Below are 16,517 nucleotides of genomic sequence, written 5' to 3' on the forward strand. Positions count from 1 at the left end.
ATACACAACATGCAAGTTATATATTCCCAGTTTTGTTTATTTTCATGGAATGCTAATTTAGTTACAATATGGCAGTTCATAACTACTGAAATGTGACATTAATTCATCTCCAATGCTGCAGAACAGTCTTGATTTATATATATGTTTTAAAACAATCTTATTTTACATAGTTGAGGTCTCTGGTGGTTTTAAGCTCTGATGCTTAAGCACACAGCAAGCTACAAACCTTAGGTTTTATATTTATACATATATTCTATGTGTTCAGACAACTGCTGTAAGTTATCTATAATTTAATATTTATAAAAAGTGCATATACTGGTACATATGCACATCTAGAAACACACTTTTACTACTGCCTCCCTTTTATAAAAAGCTGCATAACATACAGCCATATTATTCGCACTTACTGCTAATGAAGTCCTTTACTATCTTTGTTACACAGTTTCAACTATTCAATTCCCTCAAACTGAATGTAGGTATTTCTATGTGTATTTTCTCCTAAAGAAAAAAAAAGTCCTCCCTCTTCCTTTAAGAAGCTTTAAATCATGCATCAGTTTAGTAAACAGTCACTTGAGCATGGATTTTGGAATCCTAGACAGTGTAAAATCTACTTCTGGAAAATGTCTGTCCGTATATTTAATTTCTTTTAGTTACAAAAAATATATAGGATTGAAACATACTAATACATGCATCTCTCAAAGTGGCTATATTCTAGCCTTATAGATAAATTAAAAAAGTACACCCCTGCTAATAGGATGCAAACATGGCCTCAAACAGGCCATTACCTGTATTTAATATAGCTCATTACATTAAAAAGTTCAAGTCAGCTGTTCTCTCAAGATGGTGTCAAAAAGACTGAAGAGCATAATATATTTATACTCAATATACAAAGGTGGGTGCACATATCTAGTGCCCTTTAATTATTCAATACTTTCAAGGCTTCTAGGCTTTGCCTCTGGTAACACAAGTCCTGAAATGATCTGAATGAAAGTTGAAAATTGTTTTTTAATACACCGTAAAAGCAAGTTGTGTTTAAAAGAAAAATGTACACTGAACAACCTGAAGTACTCACTGAAACAACTGTACAAAACTATTATAGATACAGAAAGAAATAATGGTGGACTTACTTAACTTCAAACAGAAGTAACGCTTGTTAACATAAGTAAAAACTTCCTTTGTTTTATTCTTCTACCAAGTAAGAATTTGAAGCCGTTCAGAACAAGTAAAATTCAAACCACCTCACAATGTTTACATTTAAATTTCTTTTATACAGTGCAAATGTTTAAGACAGAATAACTCCCCAGTGAAACAGGTGACACTACTTAGTGCCAGTCTTTTGAAGATTCTTCTTTTAGTAAGTCTATTTACACATTAAGCTAAAGGTTCACTATATATGCTTTGAAGTTTGCTGAATATCAGCAGAAAAATACGTGAACTAGCAGCAGTTGCATTACGAATATATGATGGTTACTTTAATGAATGCATAAAGTTTTCAAGACTGTATTCAGTGTCATACTGTTCTTGATCCCATAGTTCTCCAAGGTTTTCGAGTACTGATTTCATTGACGCTTTCCCAGAAGAGGTAGAGGTATCTGCTTTTTCAGTTTTTCCATCCTTCACAAAAGAAAAAAATCAATTAATATACAGAATAATGTTTTCAGGAATATACTAAATTCTTTGAGTCTGATGATTCCTTTGGGGGGCATGTCACTTCATCCTGGTTTTCAGAGAGCTGTCTACTATTCATCATTCCAACATTCCAAGTATTCATCCGATTAAATTTTACAGTTCAAAGCAAAGCTTTTCACTAAGCTTTCTCTATTTTTGGTAGGTATTTGTAAAAATAGTTTTTTACCTTGTCAAGAGTGAACAGATCAAGAAGCTGTTCTGTTCCCATGCTCTGTAGGCTTGCATTTTCTTGGCTGATCACTGTATTTGCAATATTCATTTTGAACTTTTGAAGACCCATGATCTTCTCCTCTAGAGTTCCCCTGGTTATCAGGCGATATACATTAACAACACGTTTCTGAAAGAAAAAAGCACACTTCGCTAAAAAATATCATCTTAGGTATTCAAGAAAGCATAACCTTTTAAAGTATGCATCGTGGACAGTCTGGTAGCAGTTTGGCTTGGAGTTACTCTTCAGTAGTTACTGAATAAGCTTGACTGATGTTAGATGAAAAGAATGGGACTATGCTAGCATACAGTAGAGGCACCTGCAACTCCATCTGTGCACAGTAAGTTAAGAATTCACTGCTTTTTACAGCTGTAGAGGGAGACTAACAGCAGTCGCTCTTTCCCTGTCATCAGAGGACAACCCTCAGGGCTTCCCCAGCTCCTTGTCTCAGTTGCATCTCTTCCTCCACTGAAGGGTGATTCATCCCTGGCCTCTCCTCAGCAGCTCAGGAAGTACAGAAGAGAAGGCACACCAAGTTGGGGATAGGATAAGAAAGTACACACTTCAACATCTGGCATATTTGCAAGAATGCAATATGAATGGAAGCTTGGTGGAAAGTCCCAGATGTCACTTTTATTATATGCTACAACTTTATCCAAATTCAAAGAAAGAGGAGTTCAGCAAGAGAAAAAAACTGAAGAGAAATTAAAAGAGTTTTTCACCTGCCCAATGCGATGTGCCCGATCCATGGCTTGCAGGTCTCTCATTGGGTTCCAGTCATGTTCCACAAATACTACTGTATCAGCCCCTGTTAAGTTAAGTCCCAATCCACCAACATGAGTGGTGAGCAAAAGAACATCTATAGATGGGTCATTATTAAACCTGCATATAAGAAAAGTTAAGCATGGTAAATTTAATTTAAATAATGAATTTATGAACCCCAACTACTTTTGAGGCAGACAAAGGAACAATTTTGTACTATATAAATCATATAGTTCATTACAGTTGGCCTCATATTGGTTATGAAGGGATATGCTTACCGTGAAACAATGGAATGCCTCTGACCAGCAGGTATGCTGCCATCTAGTCGTAAGTAAGTAACTGAAGGTAACTGAGGTCTGAGAAGGTCATGCTCCACTATATCCAGCATACTTTTAAGTTGACAGAAGATAAGTACTCTGTGCTGGGCCACAACAGCTTCTGTACCGCTTTCTGAAGATCCACCATTCCCCAAACCACAGTCTAGCAGCAGCTTAAAGTAAAACAGCATTAAAGTGTGTCATCAAAATGACAGTAGATCTCATGTAAATATTGACAGTGATGGACTATCAAAAGTAGAAATAAGAAACTAAAAACTACAGAAGGAAGTCTTTAAATGACAGTCACTTAAATGACATAATGCAAAGTTTGGCTTCACTGCCAAACTGAAAAATTTAAGAGTCAACAGAATAGTCATTTTCTTCATTTTTCTTTACTCACAGTAGAATTTAAGTATGTAACACAATCTAACATTATCAAGCTAATAGTCTCCTGTATAATAAACAGGAGAAAAGTTTTTCTGTAACAAGAGGAACAGCAGTAAGAAACAAAGTAAAATATTTTTGACAGGGCAGCAAAAATTATGTAAACATCATCACCTTGAAGCAACCTTGTGCCTCCCTCTCCCCCTTGAATTAACAGGAAAAATAATACATATGCCTAACACCCCCTTGTATTCTATTTGCTACTTAACTAGTGTTTTAAGATCAGTTTTCATATTGATGAAGTCTTAAACAAAACCTTCTAAATTGTAATATCAGTAGACACACATTTAGGAAACGTAAAGCACAACATGCAAGCCTACTTACTTGTTTTAAAGCAGACAGCTTAGGTGCGTGTTGGATATCTCGAAGTGATGAATTATGAGCTGCAAGTTGCTCTGTAATTCTTTTATATTCTGGATGTTGTGTTGTTAACACTAACGCTGGATGGTTGCATAGCTTCCGTAAGTATTGCAATGCCTTTATTTAAGAAATGAAGTTCAAAGGAATGGTTAGCAACAATGTAGTTACAGAAAAAGGATGAACAAAATTGATTCTAAGTACAGGGGCCACTCAGCCCCATTCCACAATTTGGACTTTATTTTAGTGAAAATATACCCTAAAGTTGCACATTTATATTAAGAAAGGCTGTATTTCAAGTGTGTTAGGATCATAATGATCTTGGTTCCTGTTTCAGGAACAGCGCAGAGACTACCATTTCCCACACCCTCATATTTGTGTGCGATACAGTAGATGGGTTTGAGAGCTGTGCAGAGCCTTTGAGAATTATTGTTTCCAAGTAGCCAAGACTTGGCTGGCAATTCTGTAAGACCATGAACCTTCATGCATTCAGATCTAACCTTAAAGAAACTTTTTTGTTCATGTTTTAGAATCTTAATTTTGTAGCGTAACAACTGATGAGATCAAAATTAGTTCCCTCTTGTTTTGAGGTTTTGCACTTTTGGTAATTATTTTTTAATTCAGAGTAATATCCAAGATCCACTAAATTTTTTTGGTGTTCAGCTATTTAAGACTGTCTTATAAGACTTAAGACACAAAAATATAATTTAAGCATAATAGCTAACATCACATGCCGGGCAGTCTGATCCAAAAATCTAAATATTTTACTTATGTCGTATCGCCACAAATGTGTAAGTTAACTATTTTGATTTTCATTTTTTATTGAACCCAGAAATACAGTTACCAGAAATCAATGAACTAGGTAGTAAAAATTACTGAAGAAATCTGTACCTGAAATACATGACCTGTAGCTTTAAGCTTTGGTTTTTCAGTTTCCTCATTCAGTGAAATGGAAGAAACTGTTTCATCAATATCACATTTGGCACGAGACTTGGCAAAATCTTCATAAAGCTGAACCTGTAGGCCAGGCCCCAAAGAAGAGAAAAAGTATGTTTTACCCGACAGAAGACAGACAGACAGTTATTTTTAGACTTGAGTTTCGACTTAAAGTTCTGAATTATTGTAAATCAATAAATCTATTTTATATGTAGCAGTGAAATCTCTTGCAATTTATTTTCTTTCAGCTTGGAAAGTATTCTTTAAAAAAATCTGCAGATGCTTAGATGTTGTTCTTGTAGAACGATACCAGAAATTAAGCTAAAGAAACACTTTACTACAACTGGATTGAAATTATTCTTTTACGTGTACTAGAAAAACTTTTTAGTCCTGTGGTCCCAGAGAATGTAGGAGCTGACATCAGATTGACCCAGGAACACAGATGTGGTTCCTTTGTGGTCTTAACTGTGCGGAAAAAATTAAGCTTCCAGTCAACTTTTTAAGCGTACCTGTAGAGGACTGAGAATACAGTAATAATCTTGAATAATTTTGGGTGGAAGATCCTGCAGTACATCCTCTTTCATTCTCCTCAGCAGGAATGGCAAAACTTGACGGTGCAGTGCTTCCATGGCAAGAACCCCTAGTGAAGGCAGTGAAAGCAGTATTTTAGGGAAAAAAATTTCAAAACATTCAGCCCCTCCCCAATCTCTTATGTTTGCACTGACCATATTTTCTCTTCTCATTAGCAGTTCTCACAAAGGAAGAAAACAAGAAAACCAAAGACTTAATGTTTGATCCTTACCAGCTTCTTGTTCTCGACTGGAGCTTCGGGCATCTCTACTTGCCAGTATTGGTTTGCCATAACGAGCTGCAAATTGGCGTTCAGTACCCAAAAATCCTGGCATAAGGAAGTCAAACAGCGACCACAACTCTAAGACGTTGTTCTGTACATAAAAAAAAATTGTTAAATTGTTTTCAAGAGTAATGAATTGTTAAAAGCTATCAGAAACATTTCCATACATATTTAACACTGCCTATGAAATACTACAAACATAACAATTCAACATACTTTTGAGCTCCTGAAACTTGGTGGCTCTTTCTTGAACTTAAGTTACAGGAAGACCTGAACATGCAGTTTAACATATAAATGGACTTTCTACTGCGTCTGATGTCTTAAGCAACACCTTGAGTTCTTCTGGACAACAAAACCCAGGAGATGGGTGGTCTTAGTCCTGGATGAGACAGATACTCCACAGACAAGTCATTTTGGACAAAGCCCAAATCTGGAGTTCTGAGTCAAGTTTCTTGCTAATTTAACTAGAGGTATAAGGAAATGCACTCTTCCCTTCCCTGCCTGCTACTTAATGAACAAGTGGTTGAGAAAGCCTTGTTGCAAACGTTTGAGCCCCATTAGTACCAAGATCCTGTACCCATTCCCCTGTACGTGGGTATGCTGGGAAAGGAAGATGATGTAGTTTCAAGCATTTAGCAATGAAAGGCTTTTTTTACAATGTGTACTTTGAACAAGACAACTCTGATAAAAAGCACAAGAAAATGGACTGCAAAGTAGACCCCTCTTGCTTGTTTTCTAGTACTTACCCAACTCCTTAGGAAAAAAGAAAAGCAGTTACCTGGATTGGTGTCCCAGAAAGAATTATCCTGTAATTGGCAGTCAGCTGTTTTACTGCTTTTGACAGCTTTGTTTTTCCATTTTTTATTACGTGGCCTTCATCAAGAATGCAGTAATTAAACTTAATATTTCTAGAAAAGAAGAACATAGACTTAAGTAGCATTTAAAATACTAAGCTATAAAAACCTCAGAAAATGAATCAATTTTTACCTGAAGAAATCAATGTCATTTCTCACAACATCGTATGAAGCCACTATGAGATTATGTCTTTTCACCTGGTGTTGTAATCTTAAGAAAAAAAGAGAGATCGTAATTCAAGTGTTCCTTACATATGTTATTATTTCAGCCTTTAAAAGTACCACTATAAGTTTTACCATGCCTACAAACTGTGCTTCAGTAGTAAAGTGAATTGCAAAATTCTCTGTGTGGTATTTCACTCTTATCTGTCATAAATGCAAAGCGCGTTACCTTGCTCTCTCAGTAGGAGGTCCTGTATAGTGCAAAGGATTAAGATATTCTTTTGAGCAAAATTTGCCCACTTCATCCACCCAGTGTCCTGTGAGTGTAGGAGGGCACACCACCAAGGAGGGAAGAGGAACACTGTCCACCAGTTTTGTTCTTGCATATTCCTGAGCCCTTCAAGAATATCAAAAGAAGTTCAAAAAAATTATTTTTCACAGAACCGTTGAGGTTAGAAGGGACCTCTGGAGGTCACCTGGTCCAACCCCCCTGCTCAAGCAAAGCCACCTACAGCCAGTTGCCCAGGTCTACATCCAGAGTCATTACCATGGATAAAGCCTATCATTAAAGTCTTTAAGATAGAATGTTATTTGTTTAAGCTTACCTGAGGCAGTGATCACCTGCAAGAATGCAAATGGATTGCAAAGTTTTTCCTAAACCCATGTCATCACAAAGAATTCCATGAAGTTTGTATTTATTGAGAAACGCCAGCCAGTTCACTCCATCCTGAAATCAGAAAATAGAAAGAGTGCCTCAGAAGTAAAAAAAGTGGCTTTTGGCTAGTTAAGCTTCAGTTCAAACATCTGTATGTTCTGTCACACACCACTGCCAAACTATGAGCTTGTTTCCCGCCATAAACACATCCACTACAGCCCATTCAATCAAAGCAGAGGGGAAAAAAAAGGCAGAAACGCAAGCAGCCAAACAGTACAACGAGGCCTGGCTTTGCAGCGGTGAGCTCCCACAGTCAGCCTAAGCAAGGCACAGCCCGTTTGCTGCCATTCCTTGAGAAAAATGACAGAATCCAGAAAGGGGAAGAAAAATGTTGTTAAAACAGTATAAATGGCATGTATTACTTCATTTATTCTTCTTTACCCAAGAGTCCAGGATACACACTGCACAGCTAAAATGAAAACTAAACCCCCCAAAAAACGCAAGCAAAAAACCCAAGCACCCGAACAACTCCTACCCTTCCATAAAATCCTACCAGACTGGAACTTAGTGCTCTTTTAAAATATAAGCTGTTACCTGCTGATATTTTCTGAGTTCTGCTTTGATTGGTACTGGAATTTTATAGTTTTCCAGTTTTTTTCCATCCAATAATTGTTCCAGAAAGTGACGTTCTTTAGCTTTCATTCGGATTAATTCTTCAGACATGTTTGGTGGATCTGGTATACCAGCCTAGGATAATATTTTTAAAGCAGTAATGTAAGGGCTACAAGTACTTAATTTTCACACAGAGAGTAAGAAATAAAACCTCATACTAGCTTAGACATTTTGAACAGATGGCAAAGATCTGCAGTCTTCTCAGTTCTATAAATCCAAACTCAGTGCTATACTTGTTTGACTCCTTGCAGATCAACTCATCCAGAGCTGTAGGCTGCAAAAGACAAGTTCTGCCCGAAAAGGACACACTGAAAAGCTTGATACAATTGCATAGAAGAGGGGAAATCCCAGTCATCCTTGTAAGATTTTACAGACTGAGCTATTCTTCCTCTAATCGGAGAGTTTATCTGGCTGGCTAGAGAGAATCCTTTGACACCCAAAGGACATTCTACCATCCAAAGTTAGATGGATTTTTTTCTCCTACAGATATTAGGAGAACTAAATCTAAATGATACTGAAATCCATAGGATGAATTCAAGAAGTTGGAAGCTACTGAGAAAAAGAAAAACCTAAACGCCTTCAGGTTTGTGGCTGCAGACCTTGGCTTCCTAGGTACTTCCTGTACCAGGCCAGAAGCCCAAAGAAGCTATCTGGGGACAAATACGCTCAGACATTCTTGCTTACTAATAATATACAGTAGCAAAAGAGGCACTGATTTTCCATCATCACATCTGTCATCCCGGTTTTCTGGGCCACCTCCATCTTTAGTTATCTTTACTTCAAAACCCAAGTTACTAATAGCTTTACGAGGGCTCCTGGCTGAGAAGAAAAACTATCAAATAATTCCACTGTGCACGTGGTTAATAAGGAAGGGGGAAAATGGGGAAAACTAACCCAGATTTCAGATGTTAAAAGTGTTCCAGTAAGGTATTTAAGTATGTACATAAACACAGACAACAGCCTACTTGTTCAATTGCTCTTCCTATCCTCTCTTTTAAAAGAGCATGTCTGAAAAGTGAATACCATACAAATTGGTTTAAGTATATGGTCAACTTGCAGCATGATCGCTTATCAATAAAACAGGACAGATTAAAGTTGAACCATTTATCTTACAATCCTTCTCTCAGTCATATTTTCATTTTTATGGTTGAATGAATAATGAAATTGAGAATAAAGATACAGGAAACTGAGCATAGCTAAATTCTCCCAACTTATGTATTGCTACTGTATCCAATTCCTTACAATTAGAAACCAATACAGAAATACAGATTAGAAACTCCAAGCTTATTCAAACCTCTATCACTTTTACTTATCCAGCAGCTGAATTCATGCATTTTAGGTAGCACATAAAATAACAGCAATAAACAAAAAACACTAGATAAGGTCTTTGCGTAGTTACAGAACTAAGTCATGCTTCAGGGACATGAAATTCAAAGAGTGGAAAGTTTTTTTGTTGTTTTAATGATACCACTATAACTACTGAAAAATGTAAGTTTGTTTTATGAAATACCTGCAAGAATACCCTAAGAAGTCTTCCCATTTAAAAAAGTAAAACTGTATCCATAAACCACCACTCCATAAGGGTTTTTTGTCCGCACAAAGCATGTGTGAAACTTTGTCTATGAAAACTTAATCATAAAGTTATTTCAATCTCAATCTCACCATCCCTGGAAACATTCAGGGTCAGGTTGAACGGGGCTCTGAGCAACCTGATCTAGTTGAAGATGTCCCTGGTCATTGCAGGGGGGTTGGACTAGATGACCTTTAAAGGTCCCTTCCAGCCTTAGAATTCTATGATTCTAAGGTTCTATGCTAAATTAAAAGTTGAGATAATGAAAGATACTAAACCCATTAAACTGACATTTTTACTTTTTTTCATTAGAAACATGCAAACAAGTTCTGAACTGTCTTCTATTACAATCTGGTGGTGAAAATAAGTTACTTAGAAGCCTTGTATCTTTGAAGTGCAATATCAGGAAGTGTTTGAGGTATGCAAGTTGTAGTTGGCATGAAGAACTGAAGCAAATCTGTATGATTTGCAAATACTACTGCACCATAATACGCATAATATTTTGCCCAAAGCTGAAGGGCAGGGCTTTTTGATTTTCAGAACTAGGAATAAGTTAACTGTACTTATCTCAGCACTATTTCTATTAATACTTTTTTTTTTTTTAATACAGTTCACCACATATACAACACCACACGTACCTAGGGAGGTAACACATATAACCCCTAGGACTTTGGAGCCCAAACTAGCAAAAGCAGAATTACATGCAAAATTAATGAATATACACTTTATTAAAACGAAAAATTTTACTATAACATTCGTTTAGAAAGTTACAGAGGGTCCAGTTTTCCTCAGTTGCATTATAAAAGACATATCTGCAATTATCTGATCTGGTCTCAACATCTATTCAGCATTCAGTAAGTCAGAAGCTTGGACTTTGTGGCTGGTGAAAAAGTGGATACAGGACAGTTCACATACTCAGTATACTTACAACTTCAGCTTACCTCAAGAGGCATTAGTCTAATTAGTGTTGCAAAGCACTGAGTAGCCATGAAACGTACACTGTCTGTCTGATCACTCATTCTACCCAGAACTGGAACCACTAGAAGAACAATGTATGGAACAATACCAACATCCAGCTGCTCCATTACACCTGGATCAGTTATTAAGGAAACAGTTTTTACCAGTTCAGGATTGTCTGACATCAATATATACCTGGCAGATTTCACACTCAAAAGGTAAAAAATCATGAATGTATTACATGCAGATGAAAAAGATTTATACTAACAAAGCAACAGAAATAATAATAAAAAAAATCTGACCTACCCAGCTACATTTAGCCCAGTGAATTCCATGGTTTGAGAACCTGAATTACATTTCTTCTATTTCTTACCTACAGGAGAAAAATAGCTTAACATTTTATTTCATTCCTCCTCTGTTTTTTTCAGGCATCGTTTTTTGTTCCCCAAAATTATGCAACTGCAAAGAGGTTTCTGCATTTTTGAATACTCAAGCAAGGATACATGCAAGTGCTTCAATTGCACCTTCTTGTTTGGTGTTGTCATCTATTGCTCCCAACCATGGTAGAACTTTCTCTAGAAAGATATTCATTGTTTCCATGGTAGCTATTTTGCTCATAACACCTACACAACGAGCAGCCATGTGTCTCACTGCAGTGCTGGGATGTTGAAGGCACATATAAAGATGAGACAAATGCTGTATTAACTGAATAGAAAAAGAGAGTAGGTGAAAAAAAAAGGTTAATATGAACTATAAACAAATTACTAAATTATTTTGAAGTATACAGTATTTTAAAGACACTGTTGCCTCCCAAAGAATGCTAGAAATAGCTCCTTCACAAGATCTAATTGTTCCAAACCAAGAAATTGTTTTGAACCAAAAAAACTGTTTCAGAAGAAAAAGACAATTGAACTTTGAACAGATATTGCTCCCCAATACAGTTAAAATTCAGAGAGTAATAAAACGTTTAGGGTTTTAGTCAAAATGCAAATTAAAGAATAATTAAGGAAGTGTTTCACACTGGAAAAAATACATGACTAAGTACTCAGAACTTTTCATATTAAAAAACCCAGTATTGCTTAAATACAGATACATAGATTAAAGAATTTCTTCCAGATAGCAAATTCATCCTAGACTCATACATTTCTGTTTAGGCAGATGAATTATCCATGTTGGGAGTCTTATTAACTCTGTGTGACAAGACAGACACCCAGAAGGAAATTCACATCTTCCCAAAGGGGTACGTGTGTACATACATGCCTTTTCCTCCATCAGCACAAATAACTTTTTATGTCAGATACTAGATGGTCATGTTTTTACTTGTGTAAAATTCTCAAAATATTAGCTTTGATGAACGAGAAGTTCCGCTTTCCTTGATTTTCTAGGATTTTTGTATTCTTTTTGAAACCTGTGTACAGTATTGGTACCCCCCAAACCAATCTACACATTAACTACACATTATATGTATATCTGTATATATAAAATACATATATATAAACATCTTTCCATGTCATGCTAAATTAACTCAAAATCGCTTCAGTATTTTATTAAAATAGATAAGAAACAATTCCATATGTGCCACATGAATCTTCTCCATCTGCTCAGAATTCTACAGCCACTCCTTATGCCAATCCTTTCCCATCATATCCTCTCCAGACAGAGTTCTGGCCTACTTATTCCTTGCATACTTTTCTCATCCTGTTGCCCTTCTCTATGCCTCTTCCAGTGCTACTATATTTATTCTGAACTATAGTACTGGATATAAGCTAGTACTGAAAATTGCATTCAGATGCAGGCATAATGGTGACTTTCTTGTTCTGTTTCTTTCTTAACTTTCTATTTTTTTCAACCAGTATTTTACATTCAGCTGATACTTTAACAGAACTATCCTAACTCCAACTCCAGGATCTCTCTGCTTAGTAGAAATAGTCAGTTCAGAACCTACTACTGCGTATAAGATGTTAAGTTTTTTATATTGAGTGGTGAGTAAAAAGAAATAATTAAAAAATTAATCTAATCCAGTCTACTTGGGGGTAACTGAAATATCCCATAATTTTTGCATTCCCTGCACAGGGAGCCTGCTTGTTCTCCAGGTTTAGGAAATCTGTAATTAGAATAAAACAGAGTTGAAATGCTGATTTCAATATAACACAATAGCATAAATACTGTCATAACTCAAACGGAGGGAAGAAATAGCTTTGAAACCTAACAACTTAACTGCTGAAGATAGAAGGCCATGTCTTCAGTTTATCAAGACTAGAATACAAGGACTTGGAGAACAGGCAGGCTAGTAAGTGCAATAAAAACACCATTTGAGCAAAATTAGGAAGACATCTAAAGAGAAGCCTTAGAAAACAAAGATTTAAAACAGTGGCAATGAACAGACTTAAGTGCTTCATACAAGAGCTGCTTTGGAATATGATTACCAGAGGATGTAGCTGAGTATCCATTGAAGCTGCTGTTGTTTCAAAAACCTGTAAAGAATTTACTAGCTCCTGGGCAGGAGCATCTCCTTTTTCCAGTAAGGACTTTCGGTCTGTTAAAAACAGAAAAGGTGTTCAGTTTAAGACTGACCTACTGCACTCAGCCTACCAGCCCCACCCCCCTCTTCAGCTTAAATCAGAAGTGTAATTACCAAAATTATTTGTGTGAATGTTGTTCCTTAATGAACCAACCATAGCATCCCAGAGATGTGGCAATCCCGTTGCCATTTCAGCACCAAAATGTTTAGCTATAGTAGATAAGGCAAATTCAGCTCCTCTTCTCTGTACAACATAAGGTTTCTGAGCCTAGAATTAAACAATTTAATAAAGTAATGAGGACAGATACATTTAAGAGTAACAATTATTTTCAAGGAGGCTTCCATTGTTATATACGCATTCAATTCTGATTGTGTTTATAGCCACCTACGACACATTTGCGGGTTCATTTTTTTCTTTGTAAGTTATCTTTTATACAGGTAAAAAAGTTAAAATCTGTTACAGCAAGTTATTTAAATCCTATGAAGTTTCGGGATATGACTTTTGCTGACACAGGTCCACTTCAACAAGAGGTTTTCCAACTGATTCCAGCTCCAGAACTTCAGATATTGCCAATATAGGGGACACCAAGAACAGTAGCATGCTAGAAAAGCTTCCCAAAAGCAATACTTGATTTGTTATTAAGCCTCTTCTCTTCCTCCCACCCTCTTCAGAAAGCAGCATTGATAAAAATCACTTTAACAATTAAGAACAAAATCCACAACACTGATTAGGACTCGCAGTCCTGACTAGGGTCTTACTAAAACACACTGAAGTTTTATATGAATAAAACAGTAACAGAAATATTTAGCATATCAAGTGTGGAAGTCACTTGTATATCCTAAAGCCGGTCATATTTCAAATACTGTTTGTAATGCTTCAGAGATTCTATTGTGCATCAAGATAACCAACATTAAAACAGGTAGCGGGACACAATCACAGCACAGTTTGTGGAAATTCATTTGCATGGATTTATATTGAGATATTCATATCCCATACTAAATGTGAGATATTTCAGGAATATTAATTTTCTTATTGACACACTGAAGATTTAAAACTTCATATACTCATCAACTAACCTATGCTGCCTGCATCACAATTTTATGTCAACCCAGTTCTCTCACGAAAAGATCCTGGACATCCCTATTATAATGCTATCAACTCCAGTGAATTCAAACTAATGGAAGGGACAAATGGATGTGCAAGTTGCAAATGCGAGTTTTTGAAGTTTACCTCATCAAGTTCCGTAGGAATGCTTCCACTACTACCAGTAGGAAGATCTGCAATTGGGGCTTTTGGAGCTTTTGGAGTAGGACCTCGCCGACTTGTGATGGCAAAAGCAGCTTTCTGATGTCTGTACAGTGTAATTATTCCCCTGTGCTTTGTAACTGTATGATGCATCCCATCTTTATCAGAGTTGGGCCCTAAAGGAAAAGAGAGAATAGCTGACAATGATTGAAGCCGCAGTTTGAAACGTAGGTGGAAGTGATAGCTTCCTACAAGTCACCTGCAGATCTCAACGTGCTTTAAGAAACCCCATGTCATCGTCCTCAAGGATGGAAAAATTTAAGTACAGAGTAGAGTTACTCTGTTAAGAGCACATTACAGACTTGTAAAGAAAATCTAAGTGTGCAAATTGCCACAAAAATTCTTATTTATCAAGAAATACAGGTACCAAAACTTCAGTCACATAGAAAAAAGTTTGCACAGTTGTTTTTTATGTAAAACAACACATTAAGTTCTAAAGTTTAAACAAACACATTCTGTGTCCTTTATAAACAGTTTAAGACTTCTACCACAATACAACAGTAGATGCCATCAGTATCTTTGGATTTGTTGATGTTTCTATTTATGCCAATCAGCCTAATTTTCAATCAGGTATGAATGTTATTCTACTCTGAGAGGAAGGAGGACGCATTCATTAAGTAAAATGCATAACGGTCAAACCTTAAAGCAGGTTAGAATCTTTGAGAGTATTAAGGTCTTAATTTGTGTTGTTCATTCAATCCATACATTTTTAGCAATAGTCATTTAAAGATAATCCACAGAGTCAGAGAATGGTTTAGGTTGGAAGGGACCCTGAAGACCCTCTTGTTCCAACCCCCCTGCTACCTCCTACTAGACCAGGTTGCTCAGAGCTCCATCCAGCCTGGCCTCGAGTTGTTCCTTTCCAACACTATCCTCATCTTTTGTTATCTTACTGTTAGCCTATGGAACATAACACAAGTCAGACTTTTTTTAACCAGCTACTCTAATTTCTATACTGATTCAATTTCAATGAAAAGCTTCGTAACACATGTAAATGAAATGTGATCATAAGTGGATAATAATTGAACAACAGTAAATAATCGAAAATTGGAACAAAAGTCTTTTATACATAAAGTTTCTGAAAACTATACACATCACTAGTTGCACACAGTGTGTAATTTAAGACACCTAAATGAAATAATTAAGAAATGAAGACTCAGTTGCTGGCATTTTAAAAACAACAAAACCAAGACTCACTCAGATACTCATTTTAACAGTTCAGAGACAAGCAGACATATTTTAAGAATCCTGGCAGTCTTAGATATCATACCTTTTGAGTTTTCATGGCTACTCTGAGGCTGTGCAGGACATGCTGCTAGTGGAGTAAGATGTGGATCCACACAGAGGGAGTTGCAGAGATTTTTTATAATCTTTGAGTTGGGGCAAGGAGACCTTGTTGTACACTGCTGAAGTAACTTAGCTATGCATGAAGCCACATAGTTTTGTACCAGTGTATTCTCCTCTTTTTTGATAGCTTCCATTAAGGGTTTTATAACAGGATTTAGTTTTTCTGGAAGTTGATGCAAGTTCACAACTGCACATGCAGCAAATGTATGGACTCGCAGATGCAACACTTGCCATTCTTGATTTGTTTCTGTAACAGTCATTTGGACTTGTTGTCGTTTACTGTCCAACTGCTGCAGAATTTTAGGATTCAAAGTAAAGGATGATGTCACCTCATTGAAAACAGAAGTAACCTAGTAAAAAGGAAGAGAGTTACAAATGTGTTTCATTTACTGTAAAAAAAATTATTCTCTGAAAACCATGGTTTTCATGACAGAATACGATTCACTTCACCAGGTATTATCATCTCAATTTTCCCAGCAAATAGCAGGAAATGCTCCAAAATGTAGTTTCTGGCATCTTAAAGTGCAGCTCAAGGGGAAAATCAGGCATATTACAAATATTTCAAGTCTAGATTCCCAAAGCTAAAAGAGGAGTTTATGTACTCCTCCAAATTTAGACTGTCCTATATCCGCCAGATATATCCAGATATTCTGGTGCATGACAGATAAGCGAAGGAGAATATGCTATGAATACTAGAGGCGAGAAAGGATGTGCAGGGAGGATGTGCAAGGTCCCATACATGAAATATTTGTTTCTAAGCTGATTTTCTTTTGAGGAGAGAGACTAAGGAAAAAGTCATCACAACACAGCAGTCGCAGGACTTGCCATATCCTCCCTTACTCACAATTGACTGACTACTGTTGCTTAAATCTTTCACAGGAAACCAATTAAAAGCAACGTGGAATCA

The 16,517-nt window shown here is 36.5% G+C and overlaps 1 protein-coding gene across 2 annotated transcripts in view; it reads right to left on the minus strand.

The window, feature by feature from the left end:
• Positions 1-491: 491 nt before the first annotated feature.
• BTAF1 (B-TFIID TATA-box binding protein associated factor 1) overlaps positions 492-16,517 on the minus strand; it is a 53,742-nt gene continuing 37,716 nt past the window's right edge. For both annotated transcript variants that reach the window (XM_054207380.1, XM_054207381.1), the window contains 19 exons: positions 15,534-15,960; positions 14,189-14,379; positions 13,072-13,225; positions 12,863-12,972; positions 10,940-11,141; positions 10,421-10,569; positions 7,832-7,984; positions 7,188-7,309; positions 6,812-6,979; positions 6,554-6,631; positions 6,345-6,474; positions 5,516-5,657; positions 5,223-5,353; positions 4,669-4,794; positions 3,745-3,897; positions 2,938-3,149; positions 2,620-2,779; positions 1,856-2,026; positions 492-1,614 (listed from right to left, as the gene is read on the minus strand). In XM_054207380.1, the coding sequence (XP_054063355.1) occupies positions 1,468-1,614; positions 1,856-2,026; positions 2,620-2,779; positions 2,938-3,149; positions 3,745-3,897; positions 4,669-4,794; positions 5,223-5,353; positions 5,516-5,657; positions 6,345-6,474; positions 6,554-6,631; positions 6,812-6,979; positions 7,188-7,309; positions 7,832-7,984; positions 10,421-10,569; positions 10,940-11,141; positions 12,863-12,972; positions 13,072-13,225; positions 14,189-14,379; positions 15,534-15,960 (3,126 nt within the window). In that variant the 3' untranslated portion in view covers positions 492-1,467. The remainder of the gene's footprint in view (positions 1,615-1,855; positions 2,027-2,619; positions 2,780-2,937; positions 3,150-3,744; positions 3,898-4,668; positions 4,795-5,222; positions 5,354-5,515; positions 5,658-6,344; positions 6,475-6,553; positions 6,632-6,811; positions 6,980-7,187; positions 7,310-7,831; positions 7,985-10,420; positions 10,570-10,939; positions 11,142-12,862; positions 12,973-13,071; positions 13,226-14,188; positions 14,380-15,533; positions 15,961-16,517) is intronic.

This window comes from Rissa tridactyla, chromosome 6 (assembly GCF_028500815.1).
Source record: "Rissa tridactyla isolate bRisTri1 chromosome 6, bRisTri1.patW.cur.20221130, whole genome shotgun sequence".
NCBI classification, from domain to species: Eukaryota; Metazoa; Chordata; class Aves; order Charadriiformes; family Laridae; genus Rissa; species Rissa tridactyla.